The 19,182-nt window shown below is 49.6% G+C and overlaps 1 protein-coding gene across 7 annotated transcripts in view; it reads left to right on the top strand.

Moving 5' to 3' along the window:
* The window catches only part of KDM5A (lysine demethylase 5A), a 1,841,472-nt gene extending 1,826,852 nt beyond the window's left edge, over positions 1-14,620 (top strand). For all 7 annotated transcript variants that reach the window (XM_069628595.1, XM_069628593.1, XM_069628596.1 and 4 more), the window contains one exon: positions 12,818-14,620. In XM_069628595.1, coding sequence (XP_069484696.1) covers positions 12,818-13,030 — 213 coding nt within the window. In that variant the 3' untranslated portion in view covers positions 13,031-14,620. The remainder of the gene's footprint in view (positions 1-12,817) is intronic.
* Positions 14,621-19,182: the final 4,562 nt, after the last annotated feature.

Raw genomic sequence — 19,182 nt, 5'->3', positions numbered from 1 at the left:
GAGACAGTCACTGCATGATGCCAGTGGACTGGACACCTCTCCGGAGGTGGAATTTTGTAGGCCTGAGCCTGGCTCTCATGCTGATTCCTCGTACCGGCGCCTTATGGCTAGGGTTTCTGAGTACTTGGGATGGTCTGCTCCCCCAGGGGAGTTTGTGCAGGATGATCTGACAGACATCCTTGATGTTGGTCCCCCAACTGACCCGGTTCTGCCGTTCCATATGGCTTTACAGAGAAGGGTGGCGGCGGCTTGGACTGCTCCGGAGAGTCTCCCGGCGGTGGGCAGATCCTTGTCGCGAAAATACCGTCCAGCCAGTGGCGACCCCTGCTACTTGACCAGGCACCCCACTCCGGAGAGTTTGGTGGTGCAGGCGGCCACGGCCCCGGCGAAGCAGGCGTCGTACCCTACCATCCCTCCTGATAGGTACGACAAACGTTTTGATGGCTGGGCGAAGAAAGTGTTTTCTTCTGGTGGTATGGCGCTTCAGGCGGCCAACTCCATTTGTGCCTTGTCACGTTTCACGCACACTCTGTGGAACTGTGTTGCGTTGGCGGCTGAACATGTTCCCGAAGGGGATGAACGGGATGGTTTCCTTGCTATGGTCCAGGATGGTAAGGATGCCATGTGTGAGTCCGTTCAGTCGGGTTTGGACTTAGCTGAATGCGTCAGTAGGTCCATGGCGGCGAGCACCGTGATACGCAGGTTTGCGTGGTTGCGGAAGTCGGGGTTTGCGCCTGATGTGCAGTCCCGGCTCCTCAACATGCCCTTTGATGGTGAACACCTTTTTGGCAGCAAGGCTGACGAGAGCCTTGAGAGGTTGCAGACCTCAAAAGCTGCAGCGAAGTCGTTGGGCGCTGCAGTTCGCCAACCTCCGCCTTTTCGTCCCAGGGGACAGCAGTGGAGGGGTGGTTCCTTTCGCTATTACTCATCCTTCAGTAAAGCGAGAGGAGCTGGCAGTCAAAGAGGCCAACGCAGGGGTACCAGAGGTGGACGACAGGGTACCCGTGGTGCCAAGGCCGCTCGGGCAGTTGCCTCTTTGCCCTCAGGTAACGCCGCAGCCGCTCCCACTCAGTCGTGAGGCCATGTCCCATGGTTCGCCGGTTGGGGGAAGGCTGGCGCAGCATCTTGTAGAGTGGCAAGCCATTACTTCAGATGTGTGGGTTCTGGAGATCATAACCCACGGCTACTGTCTTCCTTTTCGGCACAGGCCTCGCGACAATCCACCGGGGAACCTCTCTTTGCAGAGTCCGGATCCGCTCCTTGCGCAGGAAATTCAAGCCCTGCTGGAGAAAGGCGCCATAGAACTGGTGCCTGTAGCGGAGAGGAACAAGGGATGGTATTCCCCTTATTTTTTGGTTTCGAAGAAAGACTGGGGATTGAGACCCATCATGGACTTGCGCGGTTTGAACAAACTCCTCAGGAAGGACAAGTTCAAGATGGTTGCTCTCTCTCAAGTCCTCCAGGCCCTTCAGCTTCAGGACTGGTTGGTGTCACTCGACCTCAAGGATGCTTACTTCCATGTGCCGATCCATCCCAAGCACAAGAAGTACCTGAGGTTCGCGGTTGGCGACTCGCACTTTCAGTTTCGGGTCCTGCCGTTCGGATTGACCTCCGCCCCGAGGGTTTTCACCAAGCTCATGGTGGTGGTGGCAGCGCATCTCAGGCAAGGGGGGATTCACGTCTACCCCTACCTGGACGATTGGTTGATCAGGGGGAGCTCTCCCGAGCAAGTCCTGGATCATCTATCGATCACCTGTCGCTCCCTTCACAGGCTGGGCTTCTCCCTCAATTTAAAGAAGTCCCATTTGACGCCAACTCAGCGGCTCCAGTACATCGGAGCAGTGCTCGACACTTCCCTGGGGCAGTGTTTTCCTCCCCAGGTGAGGGCTCTTCACATTCAGCAGATGGTGCACAAGTTTCAGCATGCCCAGACGCTCCCAGCGTTCGAGTTCTTGAGGTTGCTCGGCCTCATGGCATCCTGCATTCTTCTGGTGCCAGAGGCTCGCCTGCGGATGAGATCTTTGCAGTGGGCACTCAAGACGCAATGGTCGCAGTCCTCCGGCAGGATGTCGGACTCGATTCAGGTGCCGTCCTCGGTCGCCCGGGACCTTCTGTGGTGGGCCGTCGAAGGCAACTTGATGAAGGGGGCTCCATTTTGGCTTCCCTGGCCAGAGGTGGCGATCGTGACGGATGCATCCCTCACGGGATGGGGAGCTCATGCCAACGGGCTGACAGTCAGCGGTCGTTGGTCTCCGTCGGAGTCCAGACTCCATATCAATCTGTTGGAGCTGAGGGCCGTCAGGCTAGCCCTGAAGGCTTTTCTGCCGTCTGTGCGAGGGAAGAATGTCCTGATCCTGACGGACAACACAGTGGCCATGCACTACCTCAACAAAAAGGGGGGGGCAGGGTCACTTCCTCTGTGCAGAGAGGCGATGCAGCTCGAGTTCTGGGCCATCCAGCAGGAAGTTTCGATCTCGGCAGTTCATCTGGCCGGCGCCGCAAACGTGACGGCGGACGCTCTGAGCAGGCAGAGCGCGATCTCTCACGAGTGGGAGTTGGCTCAGGAGATTCTCCTGGAGATCTTCGCCCTTTGGGGGACCCCTCAAGTGGATCTCTTCGCCTCCAGTGTCAACCGGAAGTGCGAAAGGTTTTGCTCGCGGGAATTTCCTCCAGAAGGAGCCTTAGGAGACGCGTTCGTGGTGGAGTGGTCATTCCCGCTGCTGTACGCGTTTCCTCCAGTCCCCGTCATCCCGCAAGTGCTGCGGAGGTTACAGAAGTTCGGTTCCCGGATGATCCTCATTGCCCCGGCGTGGGCTCGGAGGACGTGGTACCCGGACTTTCTCGACTTATCCATCTGCCCTCCACGTCGTCTTCCCTACCGAGACGATCTGCTCTCACGGGAGGGGGGTCAGGTTCTCCATCCAGAGGTCAGATCCCTCAACCTTCACGCTTGGCTTCTGAAAGGTTGAGGTATAAGGATTGGGACCTCCCTGAGGACGTGATGGAGGTGTTGCTTTTGGCCCGAAGGCCGGCAACAAAGTCTCTGTACCGTTGCCGTTGGCGTAAGTTCTGCGACTGGTGCAGAGTTCAGAATGTGTGGATCCTTTTGCATGTGACATCCCCATGGTTCTGTCCTTTTTGCTTTCTTTGGCCCACAGGGGCTTGCAAGTGGGTACCGTTAAGGGTTACCTGGCGGCGCTGTCCATCTTTAAGCGCTCGTCTGAAGAGTGTTCTTACTTTAAAATCCCTTTGATTTCACAGTTCCTGAAAGGGCTCACTAATGTGTTCCCTCCGTCACCTTTCCTGGTGCCCGGTTGGGATTTAAACCTGGTTCTTAAGTTTCTTATGGGTGCTCCGTTTGAGCCTTTACATTCTTGCCCTTTGAGGCTGTTAACTCTGAAAACTGTGTTTTTAGTTGCGGTTACTTCCGCTCGCAGAGTGAGTGAGTTACAGGCACTTTCAGTTAAGCCTCCCTTCACTGTATTTCACAAGGACAGGGTTGTCCTTGGAGTTCGTCCTTCTTTTCTTCCGAAGGTAGTGACGGAATTTCATTTGGCCCAGAAGGTTGTTCTTCCGGCATTCTATCCTCCTCCGCATCCTGGTAAGTTAGAGGAGAGGCTCCATAGGCTTGATCCTAGGAGAGCTTTAAGCTTTTATGTTTCACGCATGTCCCGGGTCAGAGTGGATGATCAACTCTTTATTGGTTACGCTGGAAAGCGTTTGGGGCAAGCTGTGACGAAACAGACTTTGTCTCGCTGGATTATTTTGGCCATCTCGGAGTGCTACCGTTTGGCGAGTAAGGACCCACCGGCTGGCTTGCGGGCCCATTCTACCAGGGGTATGGCTGCGTCTACTGCCCTGCAGAGGGGTGTTCCTATTCGCAACATCTGTGATGCAGCCACCTGGGCTTCAGTACATACATTTGTACGTCACTATTCCCTTGATTCCATCCGAGCACAGGATCTGGCCTTTGGCAAGGCGGTCCTTTGCTCTGCTATTTGATTGGCTATTCTACATTTTGATTCTAAATTCTTTCCCTCCTCCTTGCTTTGGTACTGCTTTGGGAGTCTGTCATAGATATGGAATACGTCGGAGGACCCAAGCCCCTCGAAGAACAAGTTACTTTCTTACCTGGTAACGTTCTTTCGATGGGATGGTCCGACGACGTATTCCATATCGCTCCCGCCCTGCCTTCCCCGCTTCAGAATTTCTTTTGCGATTGCAGCTTACGTTCCGCAAGGCTTTGTGTCTGACTGGCAGTTGACTTATGTCACACGTTCTGGGGGAAAAAACTATAACTGAGGCTATGGGCGTCGTGCGTCCTACTTATCACATCGGATGACGTCGGACGTCGGAGGAGGTCCTCGACAACGGCGCATCGACGTCATCGACGCAGGACGCAGACGCCGAAAAAGTTTCCGAAGCAGCACAGCTGTGGTGATTACATGTCATAGATATGGAATACGTCGTCGGACCATCCCATCGAAAGAACGTTACCAGGTAAGAAAGTAACTTGTTCTTCTACCAAAAACATTCACTTATCTCAGAAGATCACTTTTCCATCTTTCTATCCTCCCCCTCCTGCAAGTAAGGAGGAAGAAAGGCTCCACAGACTGGACCCAAAAAGGGCTCTCCGTTTCTACATTTCTAGACTGGCAAAATTTAGTGAGAGTGACCAACTTTTCACTGGATACACCGGCCACAAATTGGGCCTGGCGGTAACGAAACAGACCTTATCCAGATGGATAGTTCTAGCAATTGGAGAGTGTTACTGAATGGCGGGTAAAGAACCTCCAGATGGGCTAAGAGCTCATTCTTCTAGGGGCATGGCGACTTCAACGGCTCTTCAGAGGGGTGTCCCGGTGCAAGCTATTTGTGCAGCGGCCACCTGGTCGTCCATGCACACTTTTGTGGAACACTGTCGTTTAGATTCCACCTCATCCCAAGGGGCGTCTTTTTGCTAAGGCCGTTCTACATACGGTCCATGAGTAAAATTAATTGGTACTCCATCCTCCAAATTTTTACTGCTTTGGGAGTCTAAGATGAGGAATACGTGGGAGGACAAACTTCTTACCAACTGTGACGTTCTTTCGATTGGATGTTCCTGCCACGTATTCCTCGACCCTCCCAGCCTACCCCTCCATACAGTTTACGTATTTTACACTCCATGTTCCTTGAGAGCTTATGGTCTAAGGGGACGCCTTGTCAACTCATCAGTTAAGAATATGGAAAAAACAGAACTGAAGCCAACGGGAGCGGCTCGAGCCATTTATACTACGGATGATGTCGACCCACTACGGCAGCCCTCGAGGGACGTCGACGCCACGACATTGAGCGCAGCGCCCTTTGGTGTGGAATTTTTTTTTTCCGAAGCCGCAAAGCTGACGATACGAATATCTAAGATGAAGAATATGTGGGAGGAACATGCAAGCGAAAGAACATTACAGTTGGTAAGTAACTTGTTCTTCTCCTCTAAACCAATGACTGTACTCTGGGTCATACAGCCCACAGCCAATAACTGCCCTCTCCCTAAGCCCTTTCTCTGGCATCCATCTTCAGAATTTTACTTCACGTTCAAGTGTTGGGAGTCCTCGAGTTTTGCTCCGTGAGCTATTCTACAGTTTACACACTTTTTCCAGAAAATAGTTCTATTTGTCATGACCACTGGGTTTTATCCTTACCCCCGCACACACTCACTGCATATACTGGGAGCAAATAGAAGGAGAGAAAAGGGAGGCTGGACCACCTTATGGCACGCCTGGCGCTCATCGGTCCATCCAGCTGCTCAGATCTAAATTCCCCCAATATGGCAGACCTTCTGCCAGCACGTTCTATTGGATGCAGACTAGCACACGTGGGTGGGCTGCTATATAAGCCGCACGCACACGTGCTCCAATGCTCCCCGCTATTACTGCCAATGCAGCATAACACTTACCGCGATCCTCCGGCCACAGCACCTGTAAAAGAAAACAAAGGTTAATGTGGAAATAACTCAGGAAACCCTCCAGAAGGTACCCTACCACTTACCTGCTGCGCCACTCCTCATGTTTAGCGGTCGCATTCTCGGAAGCAGAAAATCTGAATCCTCGACACATTTCCCAAGTTACAGGCTTCACAGTTCTCCCTCTGGTCCGGCCCTGCAAGGTCTCCCGATCTGCCGGTTTACAGCTCTCCCTCTGGTCCCGCCCTGCAACGTCTCCCGATCCGCCGGCCTACAGCTCTTCCTCCGGTCCGGCCCGGCCCTGCAAGAAAAGACACAGGAATTACACAGAGCATGCGGAGCACAACCATTGAAATACTAGGCAGCACGTGCAGTTATATGTGCAGTTATAGCAGAGAGGACATGTTTTAAGCTGTGAGCATAATATTGTAAGACATTATAAAGAAACTCTGAGAAACTCTGAGCACCAGGACAAAATAGAGAAAACCACAACATAAAGACACATGGACAATTTTCCTCTATAAGCCTCAGCAGGTCTGGGCTTCTCCACTGAGGAAACTGGACAAAGGACAGCGAATACCCCATTGAGGCAACTGTAAACAGCGGATAGCGACAGTAAGCTGTCTGACAAGCGCCCCTGCAACAGAGAAAAGGAAGGAGAGCCTCCTATTTTTAATACAGCAGATGAATTGTTAACCTTGGAAATAAAGAAGTCAAGAGGGAAGGGGGAATCCCCACAGGTCTATACACCCTTAACACACTTGTTCTTTACAGATTAAACCACATTGCACTCCAGCATGCGGGGTGGGGGTATTCCAGCACATCGAGACCCGGGGAGACACCAGAGGGTCCCAACGCCCCTGCAAGGTAAGCGTTACACTATCTTTGTCAAAACAGAGCCTTTGTGCTCTTCTCTCCATCTGCCGACAAGCAGGGATTCATTTGTCAGTGAATTTCAGCACCCCTCGAGGGCAAGGAGCGTCTAATTTCATCATAGTTTCCAGAAGGCCATCGGGCATACTCCACTCCTCCGACCATGACGGAGGAGAAGGAAGGAAGGAAGAAAGTTCCCTTTTCAATCTCTGTAACAGATATGGACTGCGGAACGTGTTTGTGGAGGACAAGCAACTTCAAAGCTTCTACTGCCTTCACCCGGACCACAAAGAAGGAGATTGTGAGAATTGCCTCAGCTTCTCCAAGAGAACGATGCAGGATCGACACAGTAGACTGGCGGCATAGCTAAGCGCCAAGGCCTCTGCCCCGTGCCCCAAGCAGGGTCATGCCTCACCTTGGACCGACCAGTTCGAAGAGCGGGCTTCTAAGTCCTTTGAGGGTGCTCAATCCGTGGGGGCCCAAGACAAGGCCAAGCACTGCGAGTCCGCTTCAGTCTGGGTCACCCTGCAAGCGGGTTCCTCGATGGACAGGGCACGATCAACGTCACCGTCTGCCTCCATCGCCAGCCACTGATTGAGCTCCTCCTCAAAAAGGAAGTTGTCCAACCCGGCTAAGCTGCGGGAGAAGCCTAGGAGAAATCTTTGCCGACGGTTGAGCTGGTGGTGGCAGCTCTCTCAAAGGCCAAAGGGCTGACCCTGTGAAGGTAGCCCCTGGAGGCAGATTGTGACGTTGATGACCCTGTGAAGGTAGCCCTACTGCGCCCAGGGTGGCACTACCCCCGAGGCCAGCCAGCGGAGAGGGCCTTGCATTTGCTCGATGTTGCTCGTGCCTTGAACTTTTTCCTTCTCCAGCATCAACTTTGGAAATGTAAATCACGGAAAGGCCTTGTGGAAGGCTTCTATTTCCAGGTGGTTCTCCGGCTGCATCATGCACTGTCATCAACTGGCTAACAGGCCGCTGCCAGGCCACCCGAAAGCCCACTCCACCAGAGTCCTCGCAGCAATGACAGGGTTTCTCTCTGGTGTGCCCCTGCTTGACATCTGCAGGGCTGCTAGGTGGAGGTCTATGCACACCTTCACGAGGTTCAACTGCCTCAACGGGGATTCCAGGGACGAGTCCCGAGTCGACCAAGCGGTGCTATGCAACCTGTTCGTTTGACGTGAGTCTGTTCTAGAGGTGAGTGTTTATTGCTTCTGTTGAGCCTTGCCACCTCCCGTGGTTGTGTATATGTACTGCTGTGTATTCGTTATTAATGAGCATGTGTAACTATTGTTCTCCAGCATGGGTCTGGCATGTATTCACATGCGAACCCTCCCGCCGTCCCCTCTGCAGCTCTTCTTGGTCATACTGCCACTTTCCGTGCTTACCAAATCTGAAGATGGCTGCCAGAGGAGGGGCTTGGGGAGAGGACAGTCATTGACTCGAGGCAGTATGACCCAGAGTACAGTGATTGGTTTAGAGGAGAAATAAAGTTTGTAAGTGAAAGTGAAACAGTTTTTTCTTTTACCGAGGATTCCCAGTTTGACAGGAAATATTCATGAGAATGTGAATCCATGCTGGAGAACAAAAGTTTACAGGTAAGTAACTTTTTCCTTCATTGTGCAGTTTATCCATCTCCCTCTCCCTTTACATCTCTCTGCCCTCTCCCTCCACGGTGCTCTCCATCTCCCCTATTTACTCTAACTGCTACTTTGTAACTTAACCTACCTCTCTTTCGAAGCCTGGAAGGAAAAGGTTCAAGACTGATCTCCTGGTCTCCAACCCAGGCCTGCCCATCACTGACGCCTACGTCCACTCTTCTTCCAAGCAGACTGTAACGGACATCCTCTTTGTCCCTCACTCTCCAGACCTATGGCCTTCCCATATGGTCTCAGTCCTCTCCCCTTTTTCTTCTTTGCCCATTAATGGTGTAACCAGATGGGGAAGTACACTTGGCACACTTCCCATCTTCTAGGTGCATCATTAATGTCTACCAGAATGGCACTGCCGTGGCCCAGGGCTCGCAGCCCAACCTCCTCCTTCTGCCAACCCACTGTCCCCTTCACAGCCACCACCGATGCTTTTACCACATCCCTGTAGCCCTCCGTGGAATACCTTCAAAGATGGCAACCAGCTTCACTTAGCTACCCTCAACTCTCGCTCTGCTGTTAAACACCCCTCGGTCACCTCCATGAAGACTTTAACCTTGACGTCCTCACTCTCACTGAGACGTTGTTCACTGCCGGCACTGTCACTCTTTTTGACACACTCCTCCCTAAGGGTTGCAAGATCCTCTCTAAGCCCAGGCCTAACCGATCGGTGCGCGGAGTGGCTCTGATCTTCCCTGAATGGGTCCCTGCTACTATCATACCCACTCAGCCCTACTCTTCCTTCGAATGCCTTGTCTGCAGGCTTTGCGTCGCTCATGTCCTCTTGCAGACTCTCGCCACTATCTATAGGTACGGTGGTCCGGTCTCCCTCTTCCTTTTGGAGTGGTCTGACCTCACCTCTTCCCTCCTGGCCTCTACCTCCAAGCTTTTCAGAGACTTCAATATTCACCTTGACTCTCCTGATGCAGCCACTGGATTCTTCCACAGCCTCTGTGACTCTTTCCATCACCAATCTTCACTCTGGTCCGACCACCTCAGCTGGACATAGCTTGGATGCTCTCATCTCAGCAGACATCCCCATATCCAACCCTCTCATTACACCTCTCTCCTGGTCTGAACATGCTCTCCTGTTCTCTCCCCGTACTGCCAATCTCCTTCTCTCATTCGACCGATGAAGCGAGTGACAGTTGCTGCTTTTGCCGCCACTCAAGCCCCCTCCAGCCACTGACTCTCACAATGACACATCCCTTGTTAACCTTCAACTCTCCATCTCCCTGGACATCACCTGCTATGACTCAGACCCAGCCTCTCTGAAACATAAGTGCATAGTTGCTGAATGGAAACGGCTGGCTTCAAGCACATCCACTGACAGATTGGCCTGCCGCCTGCTCCAAAGGCAATACAGACTCTCTATCCTCTTGAAGAAGAGGGCCCGTATCCAAACCTGCATCTCTGGGGCACCAAAAGCACAAGTGAACTGTTTAAAATCTGCAAGAAACTTGCCAATCCTAATGCAGTCTCTACTTCTACTCTGCCATCACAGGCCCACTGCACTGCACTCGCCTCCCAATTCACAACCAAAACTCAGGACATCCTGTCCTCACTCTCCTCTACTCCCACCCCTCCTTATTCACCTGCTCTAGGGCCTCCCTTGCTCCCCCCTCTCCCTTCTACTCCTCGCCCATAGCACTGGATGATGTCCATAAACAAGTCCTTTCTATCAGTCTCCTCCAAACAGGTGCTTCCCTACTCCTCCAGAACTATTAAGGACAACATTGCCTCCCTTGCTCCAGCCTTGGCTGATTTCTGCAATCAATCCTTTGCCACTGGCTCCTTACGTTATCACTCAGGCACGCACTTCGGCACCCTGTCCTTAAAAAGCCTTCACCCAACCCTTCCTGTCCGGCTAATTACTGCCCTATGTCCATTACCCCCTTCCTGGGCAAAATCCTGGGGAAGTTGGTCATCTCCCAACTAATCCACCACTCTGAATCTGTTGGCCGTCTCCACGACCACCAGTCTTGCTTCAGAGAAGCCAGAGGCACGAAAACTGCTCTCCTGAACACCTGTGAGACTTGCTTTCCAATCTAGATATTCCAACTCTCCTTCTGTTCTCATCCTTCTCAATCTTTCCTCTGCGTTTCATAATCAATTATGCCACCCATAAAAATTGGCTCTGTGATTTGGCATCACAGACCTGGCACTGGACTGGTTGAATACCTTCCTATCTGACTGACCTTCCCAGGTTCAACTGTGCCCTTTCCTCTCCTCCACCACACCCCCCACCTGCGGCGTCCCTTAGGGCTCTATCCTCTTGCTGTGGCTCTTCATCATCTACTTTACCCCTCTGGCCCACCTGATCTCCACCTTCTCTCCTCACTTCGTGTTATGCGGACAACAAGCAGCTGTCCTTCAAGCTTCCCTCCACTTCCTCCTCTTCTTCTCTTTCCTGACTGTCTGACTGCTGTTCAGGCACGGCACACTGCTAACGATCTCTGCCTTAATGCCAGTAACACCAAGATCCTTCTCATTTGTACCCCTGCTCCCTCCTTCCCTCCTACTCACTGGCCGCCCTCCATGGATCCCCTCCCCTCACCCTCTTGTGGGGCTAAAAACCTTGGCATGATCTTAGATTCCTCTCCCTCCTCACATTGCGGATTTTGTTAAGAAGGCCCACATTCAGCTGCAACTCCTCAGAGGCATTCTCCCTTTGCTCACCTTCCTCCAGAAACTCAATGTCTCCAGAGCTCTGGTCCTCTTTAAGCTGGATTACTGCAACAGCCTCTTCCTCAATCTGACTCTATCCTCCCTTCGCCCCCTTCAACTAATCCAGAATAGGACTGCAAAACGTAGCCTTGACCTCAAGCCCTGGGACTGCATCTCTCCCCTGGCTCCCGGTGACTGTGAGGATCAAGTTCAACACCTTCTGTATCATCCACAAGGCATTCTGGGGCCCGCTGCATCCCTCTCCCTAAATAGCTCCCTGCTAGAGCCCTTCGGTCTTCTAGCTCCAACTCTCTGCAGATCAGACGCTTTTCTAAGCCTGGTCCCACAAACCCCCTCTCACCCCCCCTACCCCCCCGAGTCAACAGGGCACCAGGCCCTCTTCGGCCAGTCTACTCAACACTCTGGTCGCCCTGTCCCGTCCTCCCACACCCTTCAGCCTGCACTTGCCCTTCCGCTCCCCCTTCACCTGACAAGCCTGGTGGGGTGTGCATCTCTACCGAGCCTGGTGGTTCACCCCCAGCCTCACACTTAGCATATGGTCCTCACTACCTGCATCTCCTGGCACTAGCCTATCTGGCCTCCCCTTAGCATTTGCCCCTTAGCACTTGCCTAGCCCCTGGGGCCATCTTCTGCCCCCCCCCCCCGCACCTGTATGTCTCCACTCTGCACTTCCCTCCCACCCTAGCATTATCCCCCCGACCGGCACTTCCCCCTTCCCCTCCCCACTCCCTTCCCCCTGTCCTTCTTGTTACTGCACTTGCACAATCCGAATGACACAAGGCCTAGTAGGACTGTTATTGGTATGTTCTTACCTGTCTACCCGAAGATCCTTTTTTGTCTTGTGCCTTGAAACACCATTTGCTGTATAGGCGCCACATACGTACCCAATAAATAAATACTGTAATGAAAAGGTATTTTACACTGCTGGTCATGTTTTGTCAATGGATCAACATGCTTTTTCAAGCATTTCTCTTAGGGCGAGTCGATGAGCTAAGTTCCTCGACCTGCAGGTCTGTTAGGATTTTAAAGATGTTTTGAGGCCCGAGACGAACATCTTTATTTTATTGCATTCATCAGGGCCTTTGACATGCCTTCGTTGCGAGCAAATCAAGAAAAAAATAAAGGCGGTCTAGTTTTTGTTTGGTATCCATTCTAACCAATAATGTAATGACTAGTTTAATTGTAATATTTTACATTCCATTAATTAAGTGCTAATTATGCTATCTGAAATGTGTCCCTTCATGATCTGCATGTACAGGATTGCTTCTATATTCCACCTTCTCTGGTTACAAACATCTAGGCACCTAGAGCCATCCTATAGAAAACGCTGACACTTCTTATTTAAGTAAAAAATAAAGCAGTGTGCATCTGGTACCCCTTCCTGCACACAAGTTGTGTACCCACTATAGTACTCTATTTTCTACCAAATATTGTGAACTGGAACTCACTTTGTGTTCTCAAAAGTCTGAGATTAATTTGTATGTGCACCTTCACTTTTTGTAATGAGATGCTTTGCACTGGTAGACTGCAAGGAAAGTAACATGAGACCTCTAGTCTTCTTGAAATAGTTCAAGGTCCTTGGATTGTGCAGTATTCATAAGTCATATGCCCGTCATCTTTCCTCCAATTCCCTGATCACTTAAGTTTTTTCCCTCTTCTGTTTCAGGTGGACTGGGTGCAGTGTGATGGTGGTTGTGATGAATGGTTTCACCAGGTTTGTGTCGGTGTCTCCCCCGAGATGGCAGAGAATGAAGATTACATCTGTATAAAATGTTCCCGGAAGCAGACACGCTGCTCTATCAGCCCAGGCCTAGCCCCTCTCTCTTTCACACCAAGCTTTCAGCTACCGGTGCAGGACTTAAAAGAAGAAGAAAGCTAGCACAGGCTCAAAAGCGAAGGGGCTAATAAAAACGGACCTCACAGATCCTTTTAAAAGAAATCACGGTTATCAAGCTAGCCGTTCGCAACGCTTCTCTATCGAGAATGAACAGTTCTGTGCAAAGGACTGTTAGGGCTGGCGCCCTCTGTGTTTTTGCGAGTGGGTACCCACATAGTCTCTTAACTTATCTGTGTGCAGAAACACTTGTCAACATTTGAAACCAGTATTTTAAATTAAGGTCTTGATGTGTGATGTGATCTGCTGCACGTAGGAGCAGGGGCTAGTTCAGTGTGAAGGAGGCAAGCAGAATCGACAACTGCGTCCTTGCGGCACATCAGTCACTGAGTCAGGACTACCACTGCCTAGAATTAGGAAGCACCTTACAATTGATGGGCCTGATGAGTCTGCTGTAGCAACTGAATTCCAAGCAAGCACAACTCCGCTTCTATTCTAAGAGAAAGCTGCCTGCAGAGACCTGCAGTTATCACCATACAACGGATGCACACAGAATATAAACTAAATGGTTACAAAATAACTTGTGCCATTGTGCAGTCGTGAACATGCTACCATTTGAGGAAGTAACCAAATGCAGAGCATATGAAGGTTCACTCATTATGAACAGCCATTGCCTCTTAGTATGTATGTAGAGATAGGCTATTGGTGGTGTTTACCTGCGTCAGGTTCTTTAAACAATCCCTTGTCACTCAAGTGAAGCATTCAGTAACAACTTGAAAGGCTTTGTCTATACTTGTATTTATTTTCCATTTATTTTCTGTATGACACAATGGCCCTGAATGATGTTGGTGTAGTAGAAAATGTTAAATTGTAAGTGGCTGGAAACACTGACCAAGTGGTGGCAAAGTCTTGCCTTGCAAGATAGAAATTCAAAGATACTTTGTGAATGCTTATGTAGGGCTTTAAGTTAGTTTATCATTCAAATACCTGCAGGATCATGTGTTCAACTGATACTTGAAAGAGTAGATGCATGAAGAAACAATACAGGCAAAGGATTTGCAAACATTTTTGTTCTTTGAAGGAATATACCCATTAATGGCAGGTACTGCCAGCACCCTCTGTAATATGGGCAATGTTCATTCCCCCACTATGGACTGCTCCATGCAGCAGTCTGTAATCTGGACCATGATCAACTACATCGCCAACGGATACCCTCGTCACCCTCTGTAATCTTGGCAATGATCAGTTCTACCATGATAGTTCTGAGCAATGATCAACCTGGCCACTGATGTCTAGCCACATCATTCTGTTATCTGGCAATGACTATTTGAAAAGAAATCTACATTTGCATCTGACAGGGCAACCACCTGAGAAGTCTGCATGATTCTATGAACCAAGAGGATACCAAATGCCAACAGTGTCTTTTTGGTGCCATACTCATGGAGGGAAGAATTGTCATGAAGTATTTCTAGAAACAACTTGTCCCCACGATAACTGTGATCTCTTCTTGTGGTACATGAACATTTTACCAAAACCTCCTCCTGTGTCAGCCCAGATAAAGTGAGAACTGGTATACCCACGTGATGGTCACACTTGAAACAATGTTATATAGTAAATATTTTTTTGTTTTAAAAAGACTTGTTTTTACTTTTTTCTAATGTCGGACTACTGACTGTTCTGTAAATAGATTGTTTCGTCGTTCTGTTCTGAATGTTTCCAGGCTATATAGAGTCTGGTTTGCCCACATGAAAAACCCCTTGTGGACTTTGTTTCACTCAATTCTCTCCTTGTGTAGTGCAAGGACTTGGCAGCACCTCTTTGCCCCAGGCGGACCGTGTGTCTATATTTCTGTACATTCAAACCTGCTAGTATTCCACATTCTGCTTTTTGTATATGTTGGTCATTGAGGAGGATCAACATTTTTTATTTTTCAACCTCTGCAGGTTTTTTATATGTGAATGTCTGAATCAAGACAGTGGTCCCCCTGATTGTGCTCTTATTCCTCTACAAATGGAAGTATGTTGAATGTAGAGAACACTCTTGCTAGAAGACTAGCTTGGATTTAAAAGAAAGTGGAAACCAAAATGAGTCTTCTGTCTTTTAATTCAGTATGCGTTTATCTCAACCAGCAACTCTCCCACTCCTATGAAACGGTTTGTTGGTTTCATTTTTATGTTTTCTTGGCATATGTATTGATATTATTTTTTAATGTTCAAGTTTATAGCTTCTAATGGTGTTTGTGTGTCATTTCCAATGTACACATAGCTAGAGTTTGTGCAACTGCCTAAAGTCACTGTCATTTTTGTGAACTTTCTCACATCTGGATCCAGCAACATCAGCAGTATTGGCCCGAATCGAGCTGTAGCACTGAGGAAACAAAATGTGCAGATGAGACGTGTGCCAGCATCTTTCAAAGAATGATGTATATTCCATCCTGGAGAGCCTGATGACTAGACCTCTTCAGCGAAGTCCATGCTAAATGCTTTAGCATGCCTTCAAACTGAAAATCAAAAAAAGGGACACATTGATTTTCAAATTGGGAAGCTAATCACTTAGGGGTTCAATTCGCCTTGCTTGCTAAGGAGATTTCATTTGCGGTGGGAAATAGCTAAGCATACCACCCTTTTCTCGTGACTATATAATGTAACCCATTTTCCTTTTTTAAACATGGTTATGATGGCATGGTGTTATCCAAGCACACACTGTACTGGTTTTTACATTAATGATGCTGTGATCAGTTGCATGGGATCGGGCGTAGTTGTAACGCTCACCTGGTTCCCACGGAGGCGCGGGGGTGGTCTGGACGGCAGTGGCCTCTTCGAAGGAGATGTTCAGCACCCTGAAGATGGAGTGGGTTGGGTTCCCAAATCTGACTTGTCTGGCTCGGATGAATACCCTTCTGTGAGCGAAAAGGAAGGGTTAATAGCCTGCGGGTTTTGTGTTGATCTCCCGCTCCCCTTCTCACCCTCCTTGCAACCCTTCTGTAATTCCCTGTGGAGACTCACCTTAGGGATTGAAAAGGCGAGCTCTCCATCCTGCTTCTGATGCAGGGGCGCGTTGGGATCCAGTTACGTCACTGGATAGTAAGTTCGAGTTCGCTTGTCTGTTCCGGTAAGTACCGTAAATGTTTATGGCAAGCTTGAGTCTAAACTGTTCCTCTTCTCTTTTGCAGGTAATGGAAGACTCAGGGCTGAGGGCGGTTTCCGTCGAAAACCTGATTTCGGGTGAGTTTTAGTGTAGGCCCACTACTGTCTTTTCCTGTCTCTTTTCCCGGGGGCCGGAGTTCGAGAATGCCGAAGGAACGGAGCCGAGACGAAGCAGAAGCTGAGTCCGACCTGTAAGCAGGTAAGTTTTAAATAGTTTGTTTGCTACGGTTCTTGCATTCACTAATGTGATGTTTGCTTTTTCCCCCCATAGGGGCCGGGTTGCTGAAATGCCCAAGGAATGGCATCAACCCGAAGGTAAGAAGAATTAGCTTGGCAGGTAAGTGCTTCTTGGTTATTGTCCCCTTCTCACCTTGCTTTCTTCTCTTCGTCTCCCCGTAGGTGCTGGAATGCTGCAGGAGATCCGGATGGGCGTCGCAGAGCCGAAGGCGCCACGTGCAGGTAAGAGAAGTGCGCCGAGATGTATGCGACGCGGTGAGTATTTAAAATTGTCTTTTTGCAGGAACGTTGGCGCGCTGAATCCGGAATGCAGCTTTAACAGGTAAGGTTTGTTTCCACCTGTTTCTTCTTCCCTTTTCTATCCTTAGGTGTTTCCAGGATGCTGGCAGGCGTGGTCGAGGGCTGGAGCAGGAGCAGGCACGGTGAGCGTCCAGCTGCTATGAGCAGAACAACGCGAAGCGTGGTTTGCTGTCTGGCCATGGCTTAAATAGCCTTTCAAGTAGTCCCAGGTATGTATCCTTCCACTGAAGGTATGTATCCTGTCACCAGCCACACCCGTGTGGTTAAGTAGTTCCTTTTTCATCTGGAAGTTGTAGAATGATCTGCCAGGTAAGGAAATTGGAGCATGGTATGCCAGGTTAGCTTGCACCAAACACTATTCCTTTCATATCTTGTATGAGCCTGACGCCAACGGCGCCAGGACTGAGTCCAAAGAGCCCCTATCTGGGGTGGCTGGGACTTCCCTAGTATACATGTTGCCTGCCTCTGAGGGTGCCGGGCCCTGTCTGGCTCTTTGGAGTTAGGCATCATGACAGTAGTACAGCAGACGTGCATGGAAGTGGTTCATGGGTTTATCTGCATTAATATTCTCCAGCATGGGGTCTGGCATGGATTCACCTACTCATGAATATTCCCCGTCATCAGGCTGGGAATCCTCAGTAAAAAGAAAAGCAGTTTCCTATTAGCCTGAAAACGGCATTTCGAATGGATTGTGTCCTCCCACATATTCCTCATCTTAGAGATATCCTTACCTTCAGCTGTGCTGTTTTCCTTACCTTCAGCTTTGCTGCTTCGGAAATGTTTTCTCTCTCCACCAGAGGGCGCTCGACTCGAGGTGGCGGTGTCGATGTCTGTCGGCGGCATCCGTCGAGCGCCAACGTCATCTGCTGTATAAATGCCTCGAGCGCGCCCGTTGGCTTCAGTTCCGTTTGTCCGTTGGCTTCGCTTCAGATCGATATAAACGGCGCTTCAATTCGAATGATTGTCGTCTTCATCAAACCCTTCCACACCGAAAACTGGGTTTAAGAAATGCCAGAAATGTGGGAGAAAGATGTCGCTGACTGACCCTCATTGAACTTGTCTCCGGTGCCTCGGTCCCGACCATCGTATGGATGACTGCAGTTCTTGTCAGTTGATGACCCGTAAGGCCTTAAAAGAACAAAGAGGTAAACTGGCGGTGGGGGGAAGAATCCTTGAAGTTTTCTTCGAGAGAGAGGAAAGACTCGGCTGAGTCTTCAGCAAAATGTCTCAAAAAATCTAGGTTGAGGAGTAGATCCAGGAAGTCCTCTTCGTCCTCTAAAAAGGCGAAGAAAAGACAACACTGGTCTCCCTCTTCCTCAACGTCATCGGAGGAAGTTATAACATGTCCGACAAGACATGACTCTCCTAAAAAGTGGGAAGTTTTCAGAGCATCTATGTTAATAAAATTTGAGAACGCGGGCCAGACCCCCTCAAAAATATCTGATGAAGACCATGCCCCTATGCACAAAAAAAGTGACAGGGGAAGATCCAAGACAAGGAAATCCGACAAAAAAATTGTCGAGAGTGTCATTCAGGGAATCTTCCCAAACACCTCATAAGAAAAACCTACCGGTGCCTAAATCGGAGGTAGAACATAAAGGTAGAACATAAGAAAATGGCGTTAGACTCTCATACGTCATCAAAGTCCTCATCTAAAAGATGTCCGAAGCCTCTATCGAAGGCGGTCGAACACAAGGGGTCGATGACCCAACCTAAAAAGGTTACGTCGAGTACACAATTGACGATATCGAAGCCTCCTTCAACGCTGTTGATGGTCTCGACAACTCCTTCGACATCGACGATTCCTTTGAAGTCATCAAAAACGACCTCAACAACATCAAATGTAGTAGCTACAACATCGACGCCATCAACACTTCTGTCAACGTCGACACCCATTACAATGGTGAAATCGACACCAATGTTAAAACCTATGCTATCTGAAAAGGTATTTCACCCAGAAAGTAGATATGATTTTATTAGGACCATGTCATCTATATATGAAGGAATGTCATCAGGAGAAGAAGTTGTTGTTTCACCTGCTGGTGTTAAATTTGGTACAAGACAAGTCCCTGGGGAAGTAGTTGATCCTCAGTCTAAGATGCAAGATCTATATGAGTGCTTGCAATCAGCAAGTGGTCTGGATACCTCTCCAGAATACGAATTTGAAAAACCTGACCCAGCAGCACATGCTGATGCAGGTTATAGAAAATTAATGAACAGGGTTACGGAATTCATGGGATGGGGTAGGGTAGAAATTCACCTGTCTATCAGGAAGATGACATGACTGATATCCTTTCAGGAGGACCTCCGCCAGACCCCATACTTCCATTTCATGTAGCTTTACAAAGGAAGGTTAATACTGCATGGGAAAACCCTGAAACTATTCCGGCAGTAAATAAGAAATATGTGTCAAAATTTAGACCCTGTCTTTCTGATCCATAATATTTAAGTAAACACCCATCTCCAGAAAGTCTGGTAGTTCAAGCAGCTACATCGACTAGGAATGCTGCATGC

Source organism: Ambystoma mexicanum, chromosome 12 (assembly GCF_040938575.1).
Source record: "Ambystoma mexicanum isolate Mex_15411 chromosome 12, UKY_AmexF1_1, whole genome shotgun sequence".
Taxonomy (NCBI): Eukaryota; Metazoa; Chordata; class Amphibia; order Caudata; family Ambystomatidae; genus Ambystoma; species Ambystoma mexicanum.
The sequence above is the reverse complement of the archived record's forward strand: the minus strand, read 5'-3'. Positions and strand labels throughout refer to the sequence as shown.